Raw genomic sequence first — 25,152 nt, forward strand, 5'->3', positions numbered from 1 at the left:
GCCGTGGAAACAGGAAACAAGAAGGTAATGCTTAAATTTGCTAAGCCACGCCCCCCAACCATTGGTTGGCCGGGGGCCGTGACGTGACACGGCAGGGGTTCCCCCATGATGTGGGGCTTAGCCACGCCCCTGCTGTGTGTGGGAGACCGTGTGATCTGCCCGCAACACTGCCCCACAAGGAAGTGGAGTGGCTTTGATAGAGCACAAGACTCTTCTTTGTCTTTTAATCTCATAGCAGCTACAGGGCCTCCCCAATCCAAATGGGGTCCAAAGCATGGAGGAAGGTATTTTTTAACCCCTTACCTGCTTAAAAATCCCTCCTAGAGATGCTATTTGTAGCACATGGCTGCTTAGTGAGTAAACAGCAACTTGGGAGATTTGTTTATTTTTATTTTTGCTGGAAACAGCAGGGAGTAAGGATTAATTAATAATAATTAAACTTCGGCCCTCCAGATGTTTTTGACTACAATCCCCATCTTTCCCAACCACTGGTCTTGTTAGCTAGGGATCATGGGAGTTGTAGGCCAAAACATCTGGAGGGCTGCAGTTTGGGGAAGCCTGGATTAATATCTCCTCCCTTTGCACCGTTGCCCTGATCTGGATCAGCTGCAGCTAGGTTTAAAAAAGAAAAAAAGAATCGCAAGTACGGGGTGCACAGACAACCTCACATCTAGTTTGACCCTTTGCAGGTAAAACTCTATAGCACATTACAAACTGGATCATGCGCCTGACGAAGCAGTTCATAAAAGCTTATGCGGCAATAAATCGGACAGTCTTTAAACTGCCTCGGGACTCATTGTTTGTACAACTGTCCATATATGCATAGATACCAGCGTGGCTGCCTCTGGGAAAGAAACTGGAGGGCTGCTCTAACTGGGACCAAGGCCATCCTTTCCGTGGCAGACCTGTGCTCCTGTTCATTGCGATTCCTTAAAAGGCAAGCCTTTCGCAGAGATGCTGTTGGCTCTTATCTCCTAGGGCGGCTGCTTCTTTGGAGATATTGTATTTATAGCTCATCTGGCAAACGAACTCTTGACAGTCTAATTGCTAAATACATAGTTTGGGTAATCCAATAAAGGAATAAGCCTCAGCATCGGCCTTTTGTCTCCTCATTCGCTGACTGGAACACGCAGGCACTGTTCAGCAAGGTAAGAGCAAAAAGGGCATGTCTATCTTTTCCAGCCACCCTTCAATCATGCTGCTACGAGGAGAACGGGGCTTAAAGGGAATCTTGGTATATTTTTCTTTCGAACCCTAAGGAACACCAGCATGCACAAGGTGTTTTTGTCGCTTCTCACAGACAGAAGCCAGATAGCCTGTTGGCCTGATTCCCCTCCGGTGAACTTTGCTTGCTTTCATGTTGCTGTGGGATGACAAGAGCTATCTCAGTTGCGGTTCATGCCTCATCATGTTTTTGCTGTAAAGGAACTGACAAATTCGACTCGGTTCACATTTAAAGGCGTTTAAAGCCAAACCTGCCTCGATTCACATTGCATTAATTAAACAATGTGAGAAATGAAACATCCTTTGAAAGTCACACTTACCTGAATTGTTCAGCCATGTCCCAAAATTGTGAAAAGAAATGTGCGTATTAGGAGAAACCTGTGCTAAAATGCTAGCAACTTTTCATTTTTATTCTTTTTAAAGAAAAAAAAATGCAGATTGGTGCAAAAAAAGTGGAGGACTGAATTTAGAAATAGCAAAATGACAAAACAGAGTGAAACTGAAATCGACATATTCACCCATCTCTGTTACTTTAATTTAATTTACTTCAACATGTTGAAAGGCATCAGCTGCATCACCAATCACAGACTAATTTGCCAGGCAAATGGGGTTACCCTGTATAATTATATACTCTCTGGGTGGGTGTGCTCATTTGTTTTGTTTCCATTATTTCTATCCCAGTTTTCAAAAAGTTTGTTGTTCAAAGCAGCTTACAAAAGGAAGCCAAAGTTCCATTCTGTTTTCTTTGAGCCAGGATGGGTGGTCTTCGCAAAATAAAGTACATCTGAAAATAAGGGGTGCCCCACTTTTAGCAAACTGTATACTTTTGCAGAACATTAGAATCCTCACGTGTACCATGTAGTATTTTCAGCTACTATTCTTTGAATACTTTTGGGGGGGAGTCTATCCCCTTTAAACTTATTTGGACTTTCTGCATACTGAGTAAACTTAGTTACAGGTAGGTAGCCGTGTTGGTCTGACACAGTCAAAAAAAAATCCTTCCAGTAGCACCTTAGAGACCAACTAAGTTTGTCATAGATATGAGCTTTCGTGTGCATGCACGAAGGTATCTGAAGAAGTGTGCATGCACACGAAAGCTCATACCTATGACAAACTTAGTTGGTCTCTGAAGTGCTACTGGAATGATTTTTTATTTTTATTTTGAGTAAACTTAGAAAGAATCAAGTTCTTCCTCTGAGTGCATAGGAGATAGAATAGTACAGTATTATAGGGAAAATGCCCTTTAATTAGTTTGTGTTTTCCCATTGCAATGGAATGTTTGGAAATTGGAAAATGAAATGGTAGCATACCATTAGTATATGCATAGCCTTTTGATTCCCCCCCCCCCTTCCTGTTGCTTCCTGGTGGCTTTGGAGAACGGACCTGATAATATATTTAAACAGCTTTGCATTAGAGGTAATAGAAGCTGTGCTAAAGGGGACTTTTTTAAAAAACCCAACTAAACTGTGTGTGACTTGTGACAGGAGAATACTTCATCATAATGATTGTGCAAAATAGCATTAACAGCTGCCGAAACATGCACTGCAAAGTGTTCATCACCCTGAATTGCTTTTAAAGTGATCTCAAGGGAGTGCTACGTTTTGTCTGCAAATGATGTCTGCATGGAGGAAGTTAGAGTGATTGTGTTGGTATTTGTAGGCTGTGTAAATTAATACAGTAATTGTTTTTCTTTGCAATGTGCATTATAGTTCTGGGACCAAGAACTTCTGAGTGAGGAAACCTCTGTTATCCCAGTTTTAGGCATCACGATTAAATCAGATCTCCCTCCCACCCACCACTTTTTTAAAAAAGTGTGCATTATAATGGATCAAAATATAACCAGCCTAATTTCTACATATAATTTCACCCATAGCTGTTGATGCTATATTGCTTTATTTGATTATGTTGTGTCCTGATCTACTATTGATTTTAATAAAAAGGAAAATATACATCCACTAAACATGGGCATAGCCAGGATTTATTGGGGGGGGGGGTAATCATTATGTGGGGGGGGGAGAACTGAGTTATCAGCAATGCAATTGGTCAGTTAGTTAAGCATTTTTATTTATTAACTTGATTTAAGGGGGGCAGCTTCCCCATCCCTGCACCCCCCTAACTAAGCCTATGCTAACCAATGGGAATTAACTAACTAAATAAATAAATAGAATACAGTACACACCTGTGAAAAATAAGACAGCAGCATCTGATCCTTACCTCATATCTACCCAAATTCCATTGTCATGAATTTGACTTGTGCATAGAAAAGTAGCTTGCCAGGCAAGGCAGTTTTTATTTCGTTGTTTTCTTAGTAAGAATTACCTTGCTAAGCCTTACCAAAAAGCACCTTGCCAATATAAAGAATTGTGGCTGTGTGTGTTTTAAATAACATCCATTCATTTTTAAATAAGAGGAATGATTATTACACAGACGGTTCTGTCTGCAGACTTCCTCTAAGCTGAGTTATCATGCAATAAATCTAGCAGCCAGTTTGATCGCATCAGTAGTCCAGGCAGTGCTGATTAGCTGAGTGAAAGCTAGCTGAGAAGGTTTCATGGTTTATGGATTTTATAAATTGAGTATGAATGGAGATAGCTGCTTTTCCTCAATAATACTATGATTATAATAGTGATTTATGTATGTGCTGTTTTTTTCTGCTGCTAAACTCCGAGTGGCCCTAGGATCAGATAGCTGTATTTCAGGAAAATCTTACGGCAGTGTGGCACGACATGTTACATTTGTTACACCAATATCACACCAGCAAATACATAACATATGAAAGTCAAATCTGCTTGCGCATGCATGCATTTGGAAAACCTGGTTTGGGGAGACATGCACATAATACATAATATATTTTACATTGGCATTTGCTGCAGAAAACAGTGCAGCAACCATAATCTGCCGTGTTCTCTAGGCGGCATAGACACTGTTCATCTCCTGTGAGGCTTAAATTACTGCTTTTGCACTATTTATGTGAGTGTGTGACTCTTATGGTAGGGAATAGACGGTTAAAGAAAGATACTTGCCATTGAATGTGCACCTTGCCTTATATAAGTTCACCGTAAGCCAGTGTGGTGTAGTGGTTAAGAGTGGTGGACTCATAATCTGGTGAACTGGATTCAATTCCCTGCTCCTCTACATGCAGCTGCTGGGTGACCTTGGGCTAGTCACACTTCTCTGAAGTCTCTCAGCCTCACTCACCTCACAGAGTGTTTGTTCTGGGGGAAGAAAGGGAAAGGAGGTTGTCCTTTCTTCTTCTTCTTCTTCTTCTTCTTCTTCTTCTTCTTCTTCTTCTTCTTCTTCTTCTTCTTCTTCTTCTTCTTCTTCTTCTTCTTCTTCTTCTTCTTCTTCTCCTCCTCCTCCTCCTCCTCCTCCTCCTCCTCCTCCTCCTCCTCCTCCTCCTCCTCCTCCTCCTCCTCCTCCTCTTCTTCTTCTTCTTCTTCTTCTTCTTCTTCTTCTTCTTCTTCTTCTTCTTCTTCTTCTTCTTTTTCATAACTGGGAAAATCCCAGACATCTGAGCCCAACCACCCTGTGTAAAGTCTTGCATCTTGCATTTAGCCTCTCCTAAGGACAGGGCCAGCTCCAACATCTGAAACCCTTGGGCAGCTGCTGGGATACACTGTCTTGTACCAGGCAGCTCAGTCTGCAAGTAGCCTGCTGCAGATTACACCACTGCTATTGCTGTCCATCCTTCAGCAGGTAAGCCTGCCCAGGAGGCCCAGAAATGTAGAAGAGGTTAAACCAAAGGACACTTTGCTGGGAAGGGCCCTCATGCCCTGCCTGAGGGCTTCCGTGTGTCCAGGATTTCTTTATTTCTTTACTTTTTCCTTTGAACAGCGGAATTGCCCCTTCCCCGCCTACTCCTATATACCTACCTGGACCTCAAGGCCATCTTCTGTGGCCCTTCTCCAGATGGCTCTACTGGATGAGGACCAGCAGCTGGCTATCAGAGATACTAGGTCTGGATCCAACCCATGGTGCTGCCTGCTTTGTTTTGAGGTTATCATTGCTTTTTTTTCCCCTCCTGAATCAAAACATCATAATTATTCCTCCTCCTCCTCCTCCTTGACCCCAAATGCTCTTAAACACATGCCACAGTGGAAAAAATGCTGCACAGTTGCTATTTTTAAAGAAAGTGGAAGATTTTGAGATGTTTTCCCCGCACAACTCATAGTTTGATCACTGTGGGGGTACAGCACTTCTTTTCTCCATTTTTTGGGGGGTGTTTGCTTCAAGGCTAGGATAAACATTTTTCTTCTTCTTCACAGAGCCATTATCTCAGAGGAACTATCATTTAGTTGAAATTTTGGAGGCATTCGAATCAACAAGTCCCGAGCCTGAGTCCTAAAAGAATGTGTTTCTGAGTGGTTCAGTGTAGAAAGCTATCCACAAGCTGAGCCATAAGAATGGGAGTGAGAAAAGCAAATAGATGAAAAAAAGGGTGTTCCTTCCGCAGCATGACAGAGCCAGTCCTTTAAATCTATGGTATAAAGGACTGAGAGACCTGTGGCCTCCTGATGCCACTGGACCTCAAACACCTAGCATCCCTGAACTTTAATTGGCTGGGCCTGATGTCCACAACATCTTGAAAGCTACAGGGTCAGCAGCCCTGCCTTAAAGTGTCAAGCAGTGCAACATCTGCAGCCTTTCTCCCAAGATCTTTCTCTCCCACTCTCAAGTGGGAATCTGGAGATTTGCTGTTTGGGTCTGCCACGGGCTGGGAAACTAGATAGATTTTCATGCTGTCCTTGCCACTGATCCAGTCTGTGTCTGCCTGCTGTGTGCTCCCGAAGCTCTGCGGATTACACTGTGACATTTAGTGATTATTTCAGACTGAAGTGAGGCACGTGCTGTGAATTCCTAAGTTTAGGATGTATACTTTAAATTATTTAGCTATGTTCTGGGTACCTTTCATTATCTTTTTTTTAAAAAAAAATGTAGTGAATTTTGTACTTCGTAACCAATGCCATTATTAGAATTCTAAGAAAGAAGTTGCCTGGGCACAAAATTCTTAGGGGTGCAAAATTTGGGCAGCTGCTGGGTGCTAGGGCACTCTTTGTGCAGGCTTTAGAAAGCTAATCAGTCCGAACCAATACCCCATCCTGCTCTCCATTGTGCTTGACACTCATGGGGCACCATGGCTGCCACTTGGGTAGGTCACTGAGCTATTGCCCCTTCATTCCAGCCTATCAGCGGACAGTGCCATGGATACTTGCCTTGCCCCAGCTGTCGGCAACCCATGCTACACCACTATATTCGTTTGCATGGTGGCTTGGCTTTCCCGCTGATTGAGATTTGCCAAAGTACCAGTGTAGGAGACACTCAGAGAAGTTAATGTAAGCGGAATGCAACTGACATTGAAACTGACCTCGCTTAGTTAATGGCATTGGAAAGTTAGCTGACTTTTTTATATATCTAAAAAAAATGGTATTAGCAAAGCCATCAGAACCTGTTGGAAAGGCACCAGTCCTCACACAAGGCAGATGTGCAAACTGTGGCAAAGCCATGCTTGAGTTTGCGGCAGATTTCTCCCCTATACATAACCTCCTTACCAGTGCATATCCCACCTCTCCAATCAAAGGCTGTTCAAAATGTTTTTGGGATGGGGGTCCAAGCCCCCCACCCCCTCATTCTACTGTGTCACATTCTATTTTGACTGTGTCAGTGGCAGATCTTGGGTTCTCGAATTTCAGTGGTACCCTATGTGATGCCAAAATTCACCACTCCTCTGCCTCCCTCACTCCATTTTAAAGCATAGTTGCAGCACCCTCAGGAGTCCCCCCCCCCGAGACTCCACCCCCCCAGTGTGACCGATCCAGTCGTGCTCCCTTAAATCTGCCTCTGGTCACGATATGCTTGAGAACAGGGCCCCATTATGAAGCAGACTTCGTCTCATTAGTTTTGCATGGTCGAAGTCAACATCCTGCATCCTCCAACTTTTCTAGCAATCACTGTCTCTTGGGGTGGGAAACATATATGAAATGTAAGGAGAAATCACAGCGGGTTTTCTCACCTGCCGCGCGAGCCTGATTTCCTCCTAGCTTCAAATCTGTGGGGCAGCCACATAGCATAGCAAGTCAAATAATTGATTAGCTGTCCATCTTCCCCACACACTCTATTTTAGCTGGGCTGCCCGCTTTATTTTTTTGGCACCCCGTGATGTGCATTTTATACCTTTCTCTCTCTTCCTTTTTATATATATAAAAAAGTGGAAATATTTTTGAACAGTTGCAAAACTTCTCGCCTCAGTCCCACCAGATACGTTGCTGAGACTTACGACCTTTGGCCACCCTGACCCTCTTGAACAATAGGTTAATTTACAGCATGGCCAATACAAGGGGGCGCAAACAGGTAACATCATAATCCTGTTTAGGACATTCACCAGGCAAAGAGGCACACAAGATTAATGGGGGAAAGGTGTGCTGGGGCGCCAGCTTGTGCAAGATTCAAACGCTTATGCATTTTTCTTTGTGTGGGCGGCAATTGTTTCAGTTGGCAGGCATTGCTTAGAAGCAAATGCAGAATTTAAAACAGATTATTTTTAACAAAACCTCCCCAAAAAAGGGGGCAAGCATGAGAGCGGGAAACGCACTTATTTTGCTGTTTTTCTTATAAAAAGAAGACCTGTGGGCAGAGTCCACAAAACAGGGTGTGGGGATTTAGGGGTGCGAAGGATCTGCTCCCTAGGATAGTGTCGAATGCCAGCTGCACTGAGCCTCAAAGAGTGAGCGTCTCTAGTGCTTTTGTCTCCTTATATGGTAAAATGATACACAGGGGTTTTTCACTAGGCTGTGAAGGCAGGCGCCTGTTTCCACACAACACAGACAGCTGAGCAGAAATCAGAAGAGCCGCTTGCTCAGAACTGGAGGAATCCCCGGCTAGCTGTACATCTCCTCTCCTCTGCCAGCAGGTCACTGTGTTGCCCATTTATTAATGGATGTGACTCCCCATCCCAGCTCCAGAGGGTACCATTAACTGCCCGCCTGTAAGTAGATGTCCCTTTTTGTCCCTCTCTGCAACAGCCAACAATAAACCTTTGGAGCATCTGCTATAAATAACAAAGGGTGTGATGGGGAGAACAGGGTGTGTGGTTGAGACAGAACAATGCTTTGCCCAAGATGCAGCATCAGCCCTAGCTGTCTGTGTTATATACGGTGATAGGGCTGGCCCTTTGTGTGTTTTTTTAAAGCAAATACGGGGTATAGAAAGAGGTCGAGTAAGAATAATGATGTTGTCTTCAGGGGGAATGTTCGGTGTCTGAATGTGACATGTGGGCAGGGAGGTATGGCATTGTGTCAGATCCCATCGAGACAATTTTCACTCCCCAATGACATGCTGGATAAGCCCTGGGGAAGCCCATAAATGAGAGTTCATATATTGGTTTCTTTTACACCTCTGTGGACACTTCCTGCTTCCCAAAGCAACAAAAGACCTCATTAATTCTTTCCAGTAGCAGAATCAGAGGAAACAAAGGTAGCTTCCCCTCTTTGCTGTCTCTCTCTCTCTCTCACGCACGAACACAAAATAACTAAAAGACAGGGAGTCCTCTAAAGTGCATTGCTTTTGTTTCAAGATATTTAAATGGAAGGTACACAGTTCTTTTCTTCCTTTCATTCGTTTATTTACGTAATGTTTAATCCCCGCCATGCTGCTTCTATGTTTGTAACTGAGAAAATGCATGTGAGTCGACAGCAGCAACTTTTGTATCTTGTCATTTTTATTCCATTATAAATATTCATGTCCCTGCTTTCCGGGTTAGCAGGCTTCCAAGGTGGCTTTGTGTATATTTCTGTATTAGTGGGTCACTTGCTCCCTTCCTATTTTCCACCGTAATACCTTTACCCTTGATTCAAAACATCTTGGGTTACTGCACATGCCAGATGAAACAATTTCTGGAGGTTGTTAAAAACAAACTGATGATTTACTCTAGACTGAACAGTTGCCATATGAATAGTGCATTATAATTGCATGTGAGTCATGCATGAAATGCAATTTTTAAAAAATGAATTCAGGAGAACCAAGAAAAAGAGAGAGAGAGAGAGTTAAAGTCCCATTTAACTCAATAAGAATAAGAATAAATTGCCGGGGCACTTTAGTTCCATTGATATCAGTGATATGGACTCAAAACTAACTGGTTTTGTTGTTGTGGGCATCTGTCAGTCTCAAGAGGCAGTGACTCCATGGATGAAGTCAAACCACTGTGTGACTTCCGTGGGGTGCAAGCCTGGGCAGTGTGTATAGAGATCCAGGGCTGCCCAGTTGACAAGACCCACCTCTCGGCCTCACTGATGTAGTCCAAAGGAAAGCAGAGCAATACGTTTGGCACCAGCTTGGCTGCAGGAGTTGCTGGAAGGAGGCATGCAAGGTGCCATCCAACAATCTTAGGGACTCCACTTTGGATTTGCGCCAGTGTGGTGTAGTGGTTAAGACTCGTAATCTGGTGAACCGGGTTCGATTCCCCGCTCTTCCACATGAAGCTTCTGGGTGACCTTGGGCTAATCACACTTCTCTGAAGTCTCTCAGCCCCACTCACCTCACAGAGTGTTTGTTGTGGGAGAGGAAGGGAAAGGAGAATGTTAGCCACTTTGAGACTCCTTCGGGTAGTGATAAAGCGGATATCAAATCCAAACACTGCTTCTTCTTCTTTACTCCTTAGCCTTTTCTTCTCCTGTAGATATCGGGGTGTTAAGGAAAGGGTAGTACCTCTGGTGGTCCACCTTTGGTCTCTACCCTGCATATATCAATTACCTGTAGCTCCTAGAAGCTGTCAGCATGTGACAGCGGTCACAACCTGGGAACGGCTATGACCGGCCAAACCAGGTGAGGGTAGTCGATGGGTCTTAAACTCTCAGTTACTTAGGGACTACCTCTGCATGCAAAAACAGGCTCTGGCAAATTGAATGGATGAAACCAATGGCGGGTCCAGCAGTTAAGATGGCGGTTTCTGCAAATATTGTAGAAGGAAGTGAGGAGAAGATGGGGCTCATTAACCTGAGAAGGTAGCCCATCTAGGAAAAGGAAAGCTGATCCTAAAGCTCTGTTGCCTTGTGAGGCATTTCTCAAATGCCTCTCTAAACTGCTAAGGCAGCGATGGGGAACCGGTGGGCCACTGCTCTCATCAGCTGCAGTCTGCAAACTCAATGGTCAAGGATTTATGGGAGCTAGAATCCCACATCTGGAGGGCTGCAGGTTCCCCATCCCTATTCAATATCCTGGCTCCCCACCCCCTTTCTTAGGAAGTTCCCCCTTTACCATTCCTTTCATGCATCTTTAGATTCTCAGTCCTGTCTCACTCCTGGCCAACAATCATGTCTGTTCCTCCCAATGACTTCCTTTTGTGATGCCACATTACATGCCAGAACATCTCCTTTGACTCACCTTCCCACTGACATTCCTTTTCTGACCCACCCATTTTTTAACAATCAGGTCAACTGCAAGGGGGAACACCAAAACAAGCATGAGCAATTGGCCTTGCTTGTCCTTCTCCCTCACACAAGGTTACCTAAAGGAACACCTGCACCTGAATCAACCTGCCTGTGTCTTAAGATCCACTTCAGAGGCCCTGTTTAAGTGCCTAAGCAACCAGGATGACAGGTAAATGAAACAGGGCCTTCTCGGTGGCCCCACAGTTACTGAACTCTATCCCACTTGAACTTAGGCAGGCACCATTCCTTGATTCTTTCAAAGGGGCATTAAAGACCCATGGCTCTACTTCTGCTTATAGTGCCTAGCCTGTGCCTTGATTTTTTACATGGTCGCATTGGTTCGGGCTGGTTTTAGCAATATTTCATACTGCTGAGCATGCTGTGAAACGTATGCTTGCATCTGTTTTTAAAACTGTATTATGGTCTGCTTGCATGCATTTTTGGTGAACTGGTTTGGGAAGAATTTTCTTTGAAGAGCAGCCTGTATCTTTTGTGTATGTAAGTTAACAGAACCACGCTGTTTTCTTGATGCACTCTAGATCAGCAAGAAGAACCATCAAGTTGGAGAGGGAAGATACTGATTTTTCCATATATAAGACCATGCTTTTTGCTATATTAAAAAAAAGAGCAAAAATTGGGTGTCGTCTTATACACGGAGAGTGAATGCAGAGGGGGGATGTTTGATTAATGGCAGCAGAAAGCAGGAGATTGGCAGTGGCGATTGGGCGGGTGATTGGTGGCTGCGGCAAGGCCTGCTGGCGATTGGCTGCGGCAATTGGGCAGGCGATTGGCGGCTGTGGTGAGGTGGGCAGGCGATTGGTGGCTGCGGCAAGTGGGCGGATGGGCTGTTGGTGGCAGCGAGCAGGCAGACAATTGGTGGCTGCGGCGAGATGTGTGATTGGCAGTGGCTGTGGCAAGCAATCGTCAGTGGCGGGCAGGTGGGTGAGCGATTGGCGGAAGTGACCTCCCCCACCCCCCAAAAAAGCTAAACAACTCAATTTATTAATTTTGGGTTTTTAAAAAATAGGGGTTGTCTTATACATGGGGGCATCTTATACACGGAAAAATACGGTACATGAGTTAAGACAGGGATGTGGAACCTCAGGCCTGGGTACCAAATTAGACCTTCTGGGTTTCCCCAGTCAGCCTTCAGAATTCTCCCAGGCCTAAATCTCAGCCCAGGTTGCAATCTTCACTGGAACAGCTCTGCACCTTCCTCCAGAACTTTTGCATCCTTGATAAGACCTCTTGCTTGCCTGGGTATAGGATGAAGAGTTGTGCATGCAGAAACACGTTTGGCACGTAGCTCGCAATGCAAAGGTAACAGCCACATCCATTGCTCTGTCCACCTTTTATCTCTGGTGCCACTCATTTTTGACCTCTCGCCCTACACAACCTTGGCATGTGGTCCCTGGAAAGTTGCACCCAAGAAAATGTGGCCCTTGAGCTGGAAAGCGTTTCCTATCACTGGTTTAATACAAGCAGCTGTTTCTGGGCCCAGTTTTAAATGCTTTTGAAATCCCTGGATGCTTTGGAGCCAGGTGCAAAGTTCCCCCCTAATAATGAGAACCATCTAAGCCCCCAAACACCCTCTGACTTCCCAGGCTGCGTCTTGTGAGAGGGGGAAGCCAATTCCTTGCGTGCAGAAAATTCCAGGTTCAATCCTCAACATCTCTAGCCAAAAGGATGAAAGAGCAAGTGATGGGAAAGGCCTCTCTTGGCCTAGGACCTTTGAGAGTCACGGCTAGCCAGAAATGACACTATGCAGCAAGATAGGCAAACCACCTGAACTTTGGCTGAAGCAGCTTAGTTTCAATGTCTCCTAATTAGAGATAATAATAATAATAATAATAATAATAATAATAATAATGTTATTATTTATTTATACCCCGCCCATCTGGCTGGGTTTCCCCAGCCACTATGGGCGGCTTCCAACAGAAGAATAAAATAATTGATTAAAGATTAAAAGCTTCCCCAAACAGGAGATGGAAATAGGATGGATTATGCAGGGTTGGGGTTCTAGGGTACTGACCGTTCTGAGGAATGAAAAGATATAAAAAGTCTATACATTCCCCCCCCCTACAAAAGTGTGACCTGGAAAATTGTGAATAACATTTGCATGCTTGCATCTGCACCCTGCTAACTACTCTACAGATAGACAGATTGATAGCAATCATCTACCTATCTATCTATCTATCTATCTATCTATCTACCTATCTATCTATCTATCATTTATCTATCATCTATCTATCTATCTATCTATCTATCTATCTATCTATCTATCATCTAAACAAACACACACCATCTTTTCTTATTTTCCAGTCTCTTCATTCCATTCTTGTTTGCAGGGATTTGTAGCTTTGATCGGAAAATGGATTAGAGTTCTTGGAAGGAGGACATAAAGTTCTCGCGAAGCAACGAGAGGCAATGTTTGTGCCAACAAACTAGTAGGGGACTGAAAAATGAGCTACTCCCGGTAGTTCGGTTTTGCTAGGCTGTAACAAAAAGAGGACCTTGTAAATCTTTACAGCTTTTGAAACAATAACAAAAATGCTTTCCAAACACCTCTTCCTGTGTGGATTTATGTCTGCAAAATGTTCCAGATACAAATCTTCCTTTCTTTCAAGAAGGAAAACAAAGAGGAGTACGGGAGGGGGGGATTGTACATTGGGCACAAATCATGAATGCCTTACAATAGGCTCACACCAGTAAAACAAAACAACCCCCCCCCAAAAAAAACTGTGAGGAAAAACTACATTCCTGCGTAGAATTGTATACTATTCTGTCAGTCTCATGAACTATGAGGCTGCAACTGCAACATACTTGATTTTTATTTTATTTTTAATCCTAAATAGAGGGACCTGGAGATGGTTACTGGGACTGTGGCATTTAAGGAGGGACATTAACCCTCCCTCTCCATGTGCTGGTCCCAAAGAAAAATCTCCCTTCACCCACAATGATGCTGTGAATGACAGCTTAACTCTTAGGACTAATGGCAGCACGGGGGAAATTTTCCTCAGCGATGCAGTGTCGGTGGTATGAGTTAAGCCCAATTCCCATGTTCCAATTTTAATCCTGCTTTCTATTTAAGTTAAAAACACGCTGATATATCTGAAATCCACACATTTCTCTTTTGGGCCTTATACTTCCCTGAGAGTATCGCAACAAGAAAGGTGTTTGGACAATGCCTGGCACCAGTGCTACTTTTCTAGGAAAAGAGGTGCCGGAACTCACCACAAACACCTCCCTTGTTCTCTTACAATGGCAACGGCACCCACCTGAGAGGTGCCAGAACTGAGTTGCAGTGAGTTCCGGCTGGAAAAAAGCCCTGTCTGACACTGAGGTCCAAATGAAGGCAAATGCTTAGAGGAGGCAGGTGCAGGAAGAGGTGACAAATGTAATAAAGAGCAAACCTGACCAAATTCAGGGAATGCCTCAGGGCTGGGAGCTTTATAAGTGGTTTGTTGGGGCAAGATTGCCATACTGGCAAATTTGAGGGTTTCCCCCTCAAAAATTTCCCCTCAGAATTGGACTTCTTGCGATAAGGGAAGCAGTGAGACGATGCGCTGGAAACTGGGATATAACGCTTGCATGATGCAATGTCGTCAATCAAGCGGTATATAAATTGTATGAATATTTTAAATACAAACAAAAAACCTCCCCACAAGCAGGTCAGTATGAATGCTACATAAATAACCAACATCATTTAACCTCCCTGCAAGCTTTGTGCAAACAAATCAGGGTGAATGAGCACCTGCAAATTACCTGACATCACCTGATTCCCTGACTCAAATTACATGCAGCAAGTTGTCTCTTCAAATCAATGCCCCCAGCAAGGAGCAGGGAATTGGGGACTGACCCCCATAGCGCCTGTCCTGCTTCAAGTTCCGTGGTCACTTATTGTCGGCATCTAAACTCCATGTCAGCATTTTTACTGAAGCTTTTTGCCTCTGGTTTCAACAGCTTTTTCTTTTATTAAATCTGCTTTTCGGTGCACAAGTTCTCATAAGTGTACCATACTTGTCTCGGGGGAATTATGAAGGGTCAAAATCAAGGGTGACCTGTTATCAGGGCCGTCTTGAGCAGATCGCGCACCCTGGTGCTGAGGGGCGGAGATCGCTCCGCCGCCTGCCCCGCCCCCCGCAGGGCGCAATTGGTTTCCGCGCGGCACCGGGGGTCTATGTAGAGCCGGCCCTGCCTGTTATTACAGTGCAATCCTACACGTTTACTTGGAGGTAAGTCTAATTATGTTCACTGGGGGTAAAGGTAAAGGTAAAGGGACCCCTGACCATTAGGTCCAGTCGCAGACGACTCTGGGGTTGCAACGCTAATCTCGCTTTACTGGTGAAGGGAGCCGGCGTACAGCTTCCAGGTCATGTGGCCAGCATGACTAAGCCACTTCTGGTGAACCAGAGCAGCGCATGGAAATGCCGTTTACCTTTCCACCAGAGCGGTACCTATTTATCTACTTGCACTTTGACGTGCTTTCGAACTGCTAGGTGGGCAGGAGCTGGGACCGAGCAACAGGAGCTCACCCTGTCGCGGGGATTCAAACCACCGACCTTCTGATTGGCAAGCCCTAGGCTCTGGTATAACCCACAGCGCCACCCGTGTGGGGGTACTCTTCAGTAAATGTGCTTGGTTAGGGCCCAGCCTTCTTCTCTGGGGACTGTAAACCATATATATTTTACTTAGTTAATACAGCAGAAAACAGAGGAAATTGTGTGTGTCTTTGTGTGTGGTGTGCTTATGATCTGCTTTTTCTCCAAGGCAAATTAAAAGAGTACAGCTGCCATGGAATTTCTGTATTTCCCTTGTGTGTTATAACGTTTCTGGGATTGTTATAGGAATACAGAGTGGGCATGTTTTCATATTTTACTATAATGCTAACGAGAGCACGATTTATGTTTTCAGAAAATTTCCCACACAATAGTTAAAATAGTTGGGGTTTAGTTAGGAAAGATTGCAGAATCAAAACCTATCCAACCCTGCAGAAATTATAGTACGAACCTTCCTGAACTGCAGGTGGGAGGGAAAAATTATATAATTATAATTTTTTCTCATGTGACAAAACCTCCCTGTGTATATAGAGCAAGCATAGGTTTAGCCTAGCCTTCTCCCTTTGCTCTTTGAGTGCAAGGATTTTTTCCCCATCACTCTCTCATGTGATCTGCAATTGGTGACACTGTCCAAGAAATGCCATGTGTTATATTTGCATGCAGGAATAAGTCCTCTTGAACACACTTTGAAATGTGTTGGCTGCTGCTATCAGACAGACAGACAGATCTCACCTGCATTTCCTTTTGCACATTTAAAAACCAGTGCTCTTGACCATTCAGCACTGCAAGGAACCTCTCAAAACCAACCACATGGAGGCAGCTCCACTGACCCTACGCCTCTATGAACCAGCCTCCCATCAATTTTAACAACATCAGCAATGCAAATACAAACCACAAACGCATACAACTGCTGGGGCTGAGGTCCTTTCGGCACTCCCCATAAAATATTTGAGGGGGCCAAGGGCCCCTCCAAAAAACCTGATGGGCATTGTCATTCAAATGCTATGTGTGCAGCATGTCATGTGATCAATTATGCAGGGTGGGGCTTACCTAGGATCCCCCAATATTTTATTCAAGTTGGCACGCCTGCATAGCGACATGGAAATAACTTCTTGTCACATCCGCACTATTCATTTGAAGCTCATTTGAAGCATGTGATTCCCCCCCAAAGATTCCTGGGAACTGTAGTTTGTTTGGGGTTCTGGGACTTGTAGCTCTGTGAGGGTGGTACTGAGAGGTTCCCTGGGAAGAGGAATTGGCTGTTAAACCACACTGAGAATTGTAGCTCTGTGAGGAGATTGGGGGTCTTCTAATAACTGTCAACTCCCTGTAACAACTCTTAGCACCTCTTAGTGCTCCTGACACTTCTCAGCACTATGCTTTGGACGCATGGAGCAGATGGAGCCTATGTCTGCCTGCATAATAAATAGTATGAGGGAGTTTTGGGAAGAAGATAGAATGCATCAGGCGAATTCTTATTTGTTTATGCGCCATTACAGTGGATTCAGCAACTTGACTAAAATAAAGGAAACTAACAATTTGACATAAAAGACCAAACTGAGGGCTAGGATAGGGTTACATACAATGTGATCTGTTTGAACCAGAGATTTTATACCTGCTTAGCTCTGTGGGTTAAACCACAGAGCCTAGGGCTTGCTGATCAGAAGGTTGGCAGTTCGAATCCCCACAACGGGGTGAGCTCCCGTTGCTCGGTCCCAGCTCCTGCCAACCTAGCAGTTCGAAAGCATGTCAAAATGCAAGTAGATAAATAGGAACTGCTACAGCGGGAAGGTAAACGGCGTTTCCGTGTGCTGCTCTGGTTTGCCAGAAGCGGCTTTGTCATGCTGGCCACATGACCTGGAAGCTATACGCCGGCTCCCTCAGCCAATAATGCGAGATGAGTGTGCAACCCCAGAGTCAGTCACGACTGGACCTAATGGTCAGGGGTCCCTTTACCTTTTTTAGCTCATGGCATGGCATTGGGTGGTCTGTCCCCCTAATATACCTCTTTTGAGGGCTTAGGTGGAATACCAACACGTTGCCAACCCCAAAACTCCTTGGCAGGATGGTGGGATACAAATATGATAAGCAAATGACACCTCACAACAAAACAAACAAACAAAACAGAACTTTCTGACATTCAAGGAAACACCATTTTTATCAGTGCTATTTTTCTAGAAAAAGAGGTGCCGGAACTCATCATGAACACCTCCCTCATTCTCTTAGGATGGCAATGGCGCCCACCTGAGAGGTGCTGGGACTGAGTTCCGGTTGAAAAAAAAGCCCTGGTTTTTAATCCAAAGCTTCTTGTTTTCTTGTTGACAGGCGGGCAGAATCCTAGGTGTCAAAATGACAGAGCGCTTTGACTGCCACTACTGCAAGGAGACACTGTTTGGCAAGAAGTACATTTTGAGGGAGGATAGCCCCTACTGCATCAAGTGCTACGACAGCCTGTACTCCAACCCATGCGAGGAATGCAAAAAGCCAATTGGCTGCGACTGTAAGGTACTTCGGATACTCATTTCAACCGGCCTGGTTCTTGGACCACAATTAATTGCATCACTGTGTGCATTTTATTTATTTGGTTTGTTTTGTTTGCTTGTTTTATATAGTGCTTCCTATTTCAGCAGAAGTATCTAAACCACTTGCAGGTCCCAACAAAAAGGAATGTACAAATAAAAGATAAAGTCCAGACTCAAAACCAAACAATACTACTGCTACCACCACAACCACAACTGCTGCTGCTGCCGCTGCTGCTGCTAAGGCCACATTTCAAATAGAAGTTTCCTTGCGGCAGCTGGTCTTTACATCACTTCTCTCCTACTCTAAGGAGATGGGTCATGTCCACTGTGGGATTTCTGTTGCTCATGTACACAAACTTTTCATAGCATCCCTACAACGCCTTTGGCATCACAACACCAACCCATGTTTCTTTCCAGCCCAATCTACATATGGATTAGGGAAATCTGATGATTTAAAAATAGCAGTTGCCATTCACAATATTAAGCCTGTGTCTGGAAGCACCCTAAGATAATATTTTGGGGGAAAGCCGGTGTGAGGGATAAGAGGTACCGGCAGCCCCCTCCCATCCTGAATACCAGCTCCTCCCCCAGTGGGGAGGGGGAGACTTCGAGTGGCGATTCAGGAAGTGGAAACAGGAGCTCGAGTACCTTAGCGGAGCACAGGCACCGCCGGGGAAAGGAACAGGGAAGCAGGGAGACGGTGGGAAGGAGGCCGATCCCAGCTACTCCGGAATTGCGTAAAAAGCGCAGGGGGCGGAGATTCAGTATGCCAAGATTACTTTGCTGGGGGAAAACGCGCGAATCGCCATTCGGAGGTACTGTGGAAGACTGACAACATGTACCACTATCTGTAAATAACACTGCTTTCAGCACTGTAAATACACAGCACCAATAAAAGGATAAAATGCAGAGCTGTGTGGAGTCGTTACTCTGAAGTAGCCCACCCAGGCCACTGTAACAGCCGGTCTTTCCTTCATTGAGCATTGGGCTCCAGTAGTGCTGAGTTTTAGAATTTTTCCTCTCGTGCCACTGTCGGTGTTCAAAATCATCCCTAAAGCTATTTGCCTTAGGTCAGGCATAGGCAAAGTCAGCCCTCCAGATGTTTTGGGACTACAACTCCCATCATCCCTAGCTAACAGGACCAGTGGTCAGGGATGGTGGGAACTGTAGTCCCAAAACATCTGGAGGGCCGAGTTTGCCTATGCCTGCCTTAGGTGCTGGGGGAGTACAGAGGCTCTGTTTCCTACTGCACATCTAAGAGAAGCTTTGGAGTGATGACATAGATCAGGAAAACAGTTGGGGGGGGGAAGGTTGAAACCCTCCCTCTTCCAGCACTTACTGAGCCAATCAAAACTGGAACACCCGTTAACTGCTTTAAGGTAAACATGAACATATCAGATGATCCAATCATAGATCTCCCACATCTCCTTTGGTTGGCCTCAAGTCTTCTCCTTTTTTCAATAACACAGTTTTGGTTTCTCTCAATTTCTCATTTTTCCAGGCTTAAATTCAGTTCTCTGTAGCAATAAATGATTAATAATAATAATCAGCACTTTATTGTGATTTTTTCCTAATGTTGTTGTTGTTTAGTCGTTTAGTCGTGTCCGACTCTTCGTGACCCCATGGACCATAGCACGCCAGGCACTCCTGTCTTGCACTGCCTCCCGCAGTTTGGTCAAACTCATGTTCGTAGCTTCGAGAACACTGTCCAACCATCTTGTCCTCTGTCGTCCCCTTCTCCTAGTGCCCTCAATCTTTCCCAACATCAAGGTCTTTTCCAAGGATTCTTCTCTTCTCATGAGGTGGCCAAAGTATTGGAGCCTCAGCTTCACGATCTGTCCTTCCAGGTAGCACTCAGGGCTGATATCCTTAAGAATGGATAGGTTTGATCTTCTAGCAGTCCATGGGACTCTCAAGAGTCTCCTCCAGCACCATAATTCAAAAGCATCAATTTTTCCTAATACACACATTTTTATGCAGCTTTGGCTAATATGCACATTTTTGCAAACAAATTTCCAAAATCCTATGCATTTTAATGCATTTTTGTACACATTTTCTGGTTGGAGAAATTGCACTTCAAAATTCAAAGAAGTGCGAATTTTGGAGGATAGCTGTGTTTTGATTTGTGTATTGGTTTAAAAATGTGTGAGTTAGGCAGTTTCTCATAGAAATGCCAGCCTAGTCTAATTTCTCCCCATCCCTACTAAACATACATGTGCAAAGATTCTCTGAGTTGCCAAGCAGAAATAACGCAGAGGTTTCTTTGGTGAGTCTACTTCTAAGATCTTTTTCATCCCTTGGGGACGTTGAATGTGTTGACATACAAGAATCCCTAAACTTGACTAAGCTCCAACAAATCTCAGAGCATGGAATTAATTAGCTGAACTTTTCAACCCAGACTGATGGATTGGGTGTGTGTGTGTGTGTATGTTATCAGATCTCTATGGTTTTTATTTATTTACAGTGGTACCTCGGTTTAAGTACACAATTGGTTCCAGAAGTCTGTACTTAATTTGAAGCATACTTAACCTGAAGCGAACTTTCCCATTGAAAGTAATGGAAAGTAGATTAATCCGTTCCAGACGGTCCGCGGAGTACTTAAACTGAAGTGTACGTAACCTGAAGCGAACTTTCCCATTGAAAGAAATGGAAAGTGGATTAATCTGTTCCAGACAGGTCAGCAGAGTACTCAACCTGAAGTGTACTTAACCCGAAGTATGAGTGTAATTGGTTCTGGAAGTCCGTACTTAACCTGAAGAGTACTTAACCTGAAGCGAACTTTCCCATTGAAAGTAATGGGAAGTTGATTAATCCGTTCCAGACGGGTCTGCGGAGTACTTAAACTGAAAGTACTCAAACCGAAGTATACTTAAACCGAGGTATGACTGTATTTAAAAACAATACTTTCTGCAAGGACAGATAATGTACTTGATAGCCAGAAGATTGGTAGTTGTTGTTTTTTCCCTTGTGAAGGATTAGGAATATATTGCTATAGATAAGAAAAAATATGCACACACATATTCCCACTTGAGCGCTCACATGCACACACAGAAGCTGACAAGAGTGACTTAACAGGAGAGAATAACAAAGATGTGTTTGTGACGAGTATCTCTTTCTGCCAATTAAACTTCAGTGATCCTCACTTAACAACTGCCAGAATAAACTTTGCCCATCATGTGGCAACAGCATTGCATATCAACTATGAATCAGTTTTGATGTGGATACTCATGGCCTGAATATATGCCACAAACTCTTCTGCAGGACAGAAAACTTGCTTTACAAGTTTTACAAGCAGACCCTCCTGTATTTTGAAATCCCTTGGAGGTTCATAGCCTATTATGCAGTTATGCATACCTAAGTCCCAAGAAAGTCTATGCCAGCCCTACCATTAGGCAAAATGAGGCAACTGCCTCAAGCAGTGGATGCTGAAGGGCAGCAGCCATAGCCCTCCTGTCTATCATTCCTAAGCTGCTCTGCCATTCTCCTCCATCGGAGGACATGGCTGTGTATGCTATGTACAACATGTCTTGCCCCCCTTCCAACTGGCCTTCTGCCTCGGGTTCAAAGGAGGACATTATCCCATCACCATTGCTGAAGTAAGATTCAAGGACCAGTTCAGCCAGCTTCTGTTTGTGGAACTATGGTTTTATTTGCCCACACAGCTCAGCAGGAAATTAGAAGGCTAAAGCCCTTACAGAACACATTCCTGTCAAGGGAACAGTAATCAGATAGGGCTTTCTTTTCTTGAATTTTGTATTTTTTTATATAAAAAAAATGCTACTACTTCGGTTGACAAACAGAGGGAGGCAAAAAGAAAATGAGAAGGAAGAAAAATGCCATTGTTTCATAGCAGGAGAAATTATATACATATATATATATATATGTATATGTATATGTATATGTATATGTATATGTATATGTATATGTATATGTCATACCTCGGTTTAAGTATGCCTCGGTTTGAGTATTTTCAGTTTAAGTACTTCGCAGACCCGTCTGGAACAGATTAATCCACTTTCCATTACTTTCAATGGGAAAGCTCGCTTCAGGTTAAGTATGCTTCAGGTTCGGTACAGACTTCTGGAACCAATTGTGTTTGTAAACCGAGGTACCACTGTATATTCAGTAGCACCTTAGAGACCAACTAAGTTTGTTCTTGGTATGAGCTTTCGTGTGCATGCACACTTCTTCAGATAACTGAAGGGACATTGCACATGTTCCTTTTGGCTCCAAGTTGTTGTTTTCCGTAAAAATTCCTTTCCAGAGACACTTGCATTACTGCTCTCTATCAGGATTATGTGAGGTCATTTCCTGCAAAGGAAAGTTGTTGAATTTTCAGTGCTAAACGAACAATTAATATTACTCTTTTGCTTGAGAGTCACTGGGCAGTTCTGATAGTGACAGATTCTGTGTTTCAGCATTTGGTTTATTTTTGGGGTGTGTGTGGAGAGTGTGCCATTAAAATACTCTTTAATGAATATTCCCTTTGGTGGGTTTGTTTGTTTGTTTGTTATAATAAAGAATAATAAATGAAATTTTCTTAAAAACTGGGGAGCAGCTCATTAAGGGTATTCAAGTGCTGTGTTTCTCCGAAAATAAGACACCATCTTATATTTATTTTTCCTCAAAAACAACAACACTATGGCTTATTTTCAGGGGATGTCTTATTTCCTCCTCCTGCCGCGGCCGACATTGCTGCTGCGCCTATCACTATGTCTTATTTTCGGGGTATGGCTTATATTCCTTCAATGCTTAAAAATCCTGCTACAACTTATTTTATGGCTACGTCTTCTTTTCGGAGAAACAGGGTATGTGTGCTGGGAGGAGTATACAAAATTCTGCAACTAGCTGAACTTAACTGCAATTGTTTTATGTTATTATTATTATTATTAACTGCAATTGTTTTAAGTTGTTTGGAGTTGAAGTTCTCTAAGTGAAGCTTTTAAACCCTATATTTGGACTGGATAATATTTATTTCAAAGAAGACTCAGTTTCTATTCACCCAACTGCAATATTAATAACCTCAGTAGCCCTGACCTAGTTCTTACCCTTGCATAGTTCTCCTCAATTTCTTTTAGTAAGCTCTTTACTAAGCCTCCTTTGTGGTTTGGGATTTCTACAGGATCTGTCCTACAAGGACCGGCACTGGCACGAAACTTGCTTCCACTGCTTCCAGTGCAAGAACTCGCTGGTGGACAAGCCTTTCGCAGCAAAAGAAGAACATCTTCTCTGCACGGAATGCTACTCCAATGAATACTCCTCCAAGTGTAGCGAGTGCAAGAAGACCATCATGCCAGGTTAGGATTTGGTCCGCTTTCAGGACCGGGGATGGGAGTGTCTTTTGGGGACTGAACTCAAGACCAATGGGAGGCTCTTCCACAATCTCATTTCTGTAAGCCAGGGTGATGGGGCAGCAGGAGATGTTCAAGCGCTCAAACTTCTAACATTTTAAAAATGCAGGAGATAGATAGATCCTGATAATGAAATCCCTGAATCTTGGCTGGTTGCGCCTCATTATATCAGTTTGTTGCTATTGCTTAAGTCTGTGAAGTAGATAATGCCCTACATCAGGCACCCCCAAACTTCGGCCCTCCAGATGTTTTGGACTACAATTCCCATCATCCCTGACCACTGGTCCTGTTAGCTAGGGATCATGGGAGTTGTAGGCCAAAACATCTGGAGGGCCGCAGTTTGGGGATGCCTGCCCTACATTGATTGCAGAGGAATATGGGACGCAACCCAAAGACCTGTCACTTTTTTTAAAAAAAATTAAGGTTTCATAAATTTTAATATAAATAAAAAAATTACCTAGAGTCAAGACGTATTCTCCATACTTTGAAAATGAAGTACATATTTTATTTTATTTTATTTTAAGCAGCAGGATTCCCCCCCCTGTCTTTCTGATTTTTAACTGGGGCTATCAAAAGGCATGCAGTTTATCTGCTTTTATAAGAAAATCAGAAAAAGGCACTCTCTCAAATCCTGGAAGCTGAGCATGCTTCATGCTTAGGTTTCACTGCCCCAACCCAAACTAGCAGCCTCTCAACATCCTGAATCATGGATTCAAAGCCCAATTAAACGTGGTTTTATTTTACTTGCTGAATAGAATGTAATAGCTTGGCTGATACGAGTGTTTTTGCTGGCAGAGTCTGATGGCTGTGCTGAAAATAGAAGGCAGGGGAAAACCAGGTTTTTTTTATGAGTCAGGAAGTCAATGTGTAATCAGCAGATGATCACTAGTAAAAAAAAAAAAACCTTTTTGAATTGCCTCCTGTGTCGCTTATCCTCACATTAATTTTTATGTTTGATTAGCCATGACATTAAAATTAGAGAGGTTTGGGTTACAAGATAGGAAAGCAGAAACCACAACTATGCAGCTGCATTCAAAGCAGATGACCAAAATCTGTTGTTGCAATTTTGCATTAGGTACAGGTCTCTCCCCACCACCACCGCCAACCCTGCTATGTATAATGGCAAATGTCCTAGGTGGTGTGTGTATATGCTGTGTTAAAGCGCTTGCGGAGATTACAGAGGCTTGATTCAAGGTTTAAATGAAACCACACATTTGGGAGATGCAAGGGGAAAAAACAAGTGCTTGGCAAAAAGCACACCCCAGAGTCCACAAAAGGTGCCCTTTATCATCTGGGAATTATCTGCAAGTTTTCTTGTTTTAAATGGCCGCTAGCATTCGCTTTTTGAAATGGAACCTGCATGGCATGATGTGGGGCGAGGAAAAGGAAACACCTTTAGCAGGCGGGAATCAGGTCCCACCCCCGGTGGCAGCAAAGAAGCAGATAAAAGAAAAGAAGAAGATTTCTTACCAATTAGTCCATTCAACAATCAAAGGGAGAGACAAAAGAATGCATCTCTCTCTAGAAATGGTGTTGCTCCAAGAAAAGTCCCACCCCCTCCGTCTCTACTTTTCTATGTCACCGCTACGTTGGCTAATCTGAGCTTTCTGTTCTGCTACCCTCAATGCTTGCCTCGTCTTATGGGGGGGGGTCAGGAATGCTTTCCAAGGACACTGAGTCTGTCAGCTGTCTCTCCCCTGGTGTTTCCTCTTCCTGCTGCTCCTCTTCCAGTATTTCCAAGCTTCTATCCTCTGCAGCCTCTGAACTGTGACCTTCGGCAAACCACTGTTCTAAATCTATGCTGTCCTTCTGTCCTTGGGGAGGTTTAGGAGAAGGGGGCAGCCCCCACCATTCCTCCTCAGTCCAATCCCTGGCAGCAGGGCTGCCCCTACCATTGGGCAAAGTGAGATGGCCACATCAGGCAGCAGATGCTGAGAGGAAGGGACTGGCAGGCCCTCTCAAAGGTCTGGAGATACCCAGGCCACTTCCAGCTTTTGAGATCCCAGCCAAAAATAAAAAATAAATGACACACACACACACACACCATTAAAAATGTGAGGGTTTTCAAATATAT

At 44.0% G+C, this 25,152-nt stretch overlaps 1 protein-coding gene across 3 annotated transcripts in view; it reads left to right on the forward strand.

Annotated features, from left to right (window-relative positions):
- The first annotated feature begins 899 nt into the window (after window positions 1–899).
- FHL2 (four and a half LIM domains 2) overlaps window positions 900–25,152 on the forward strand; it is a 32,297-nt gene continuing 8,044 nt past the window's right edge. The window contains exons 1-4 of one of the 3 annotated variants that reach the window (XM_035116001.2): window positions 7,065–8,206; window positions 10,648–10,815; window positions 17,531–17,710; window positions 22,850–23,024. In XM_035116001.2, the coding sequence (XP_034971892.2) occupies window positions 17,555–17,710; window positions 22,850–23,024 (331 nt within the window). In that variant the 5' untranslated portion in view covers window positions 7,065–8,206; window positions 10,648–10,815; window positions 17,531–17,554. Of the gene's footprint in view, window positions 1,149–7,064; window positions 8,207–10,647; window positions 10,816–17,530; window positions 17,711–22,849; window positions 23,025–25,152 lie in introns of those variants that run through there. The other 2 variants (XM_035116000.2, XM_035115999.2) reach the window with 2 other exon arrangements.

The sequence above is a fragment of the Zootoca vivipara genome, chromosome 4 (genome assembly GCF_963506605.1).
Source record: "Zootoca vivipara chromosome 4, rZooViv1.1, whole genome shotgun sequence".
NCBI classification, from domain to species: Eukaryota; Metazoa; Chordata; class Lepidosauria; order Squamata; family Lacertidae; genus Zootoca; species Zootoca vivipara.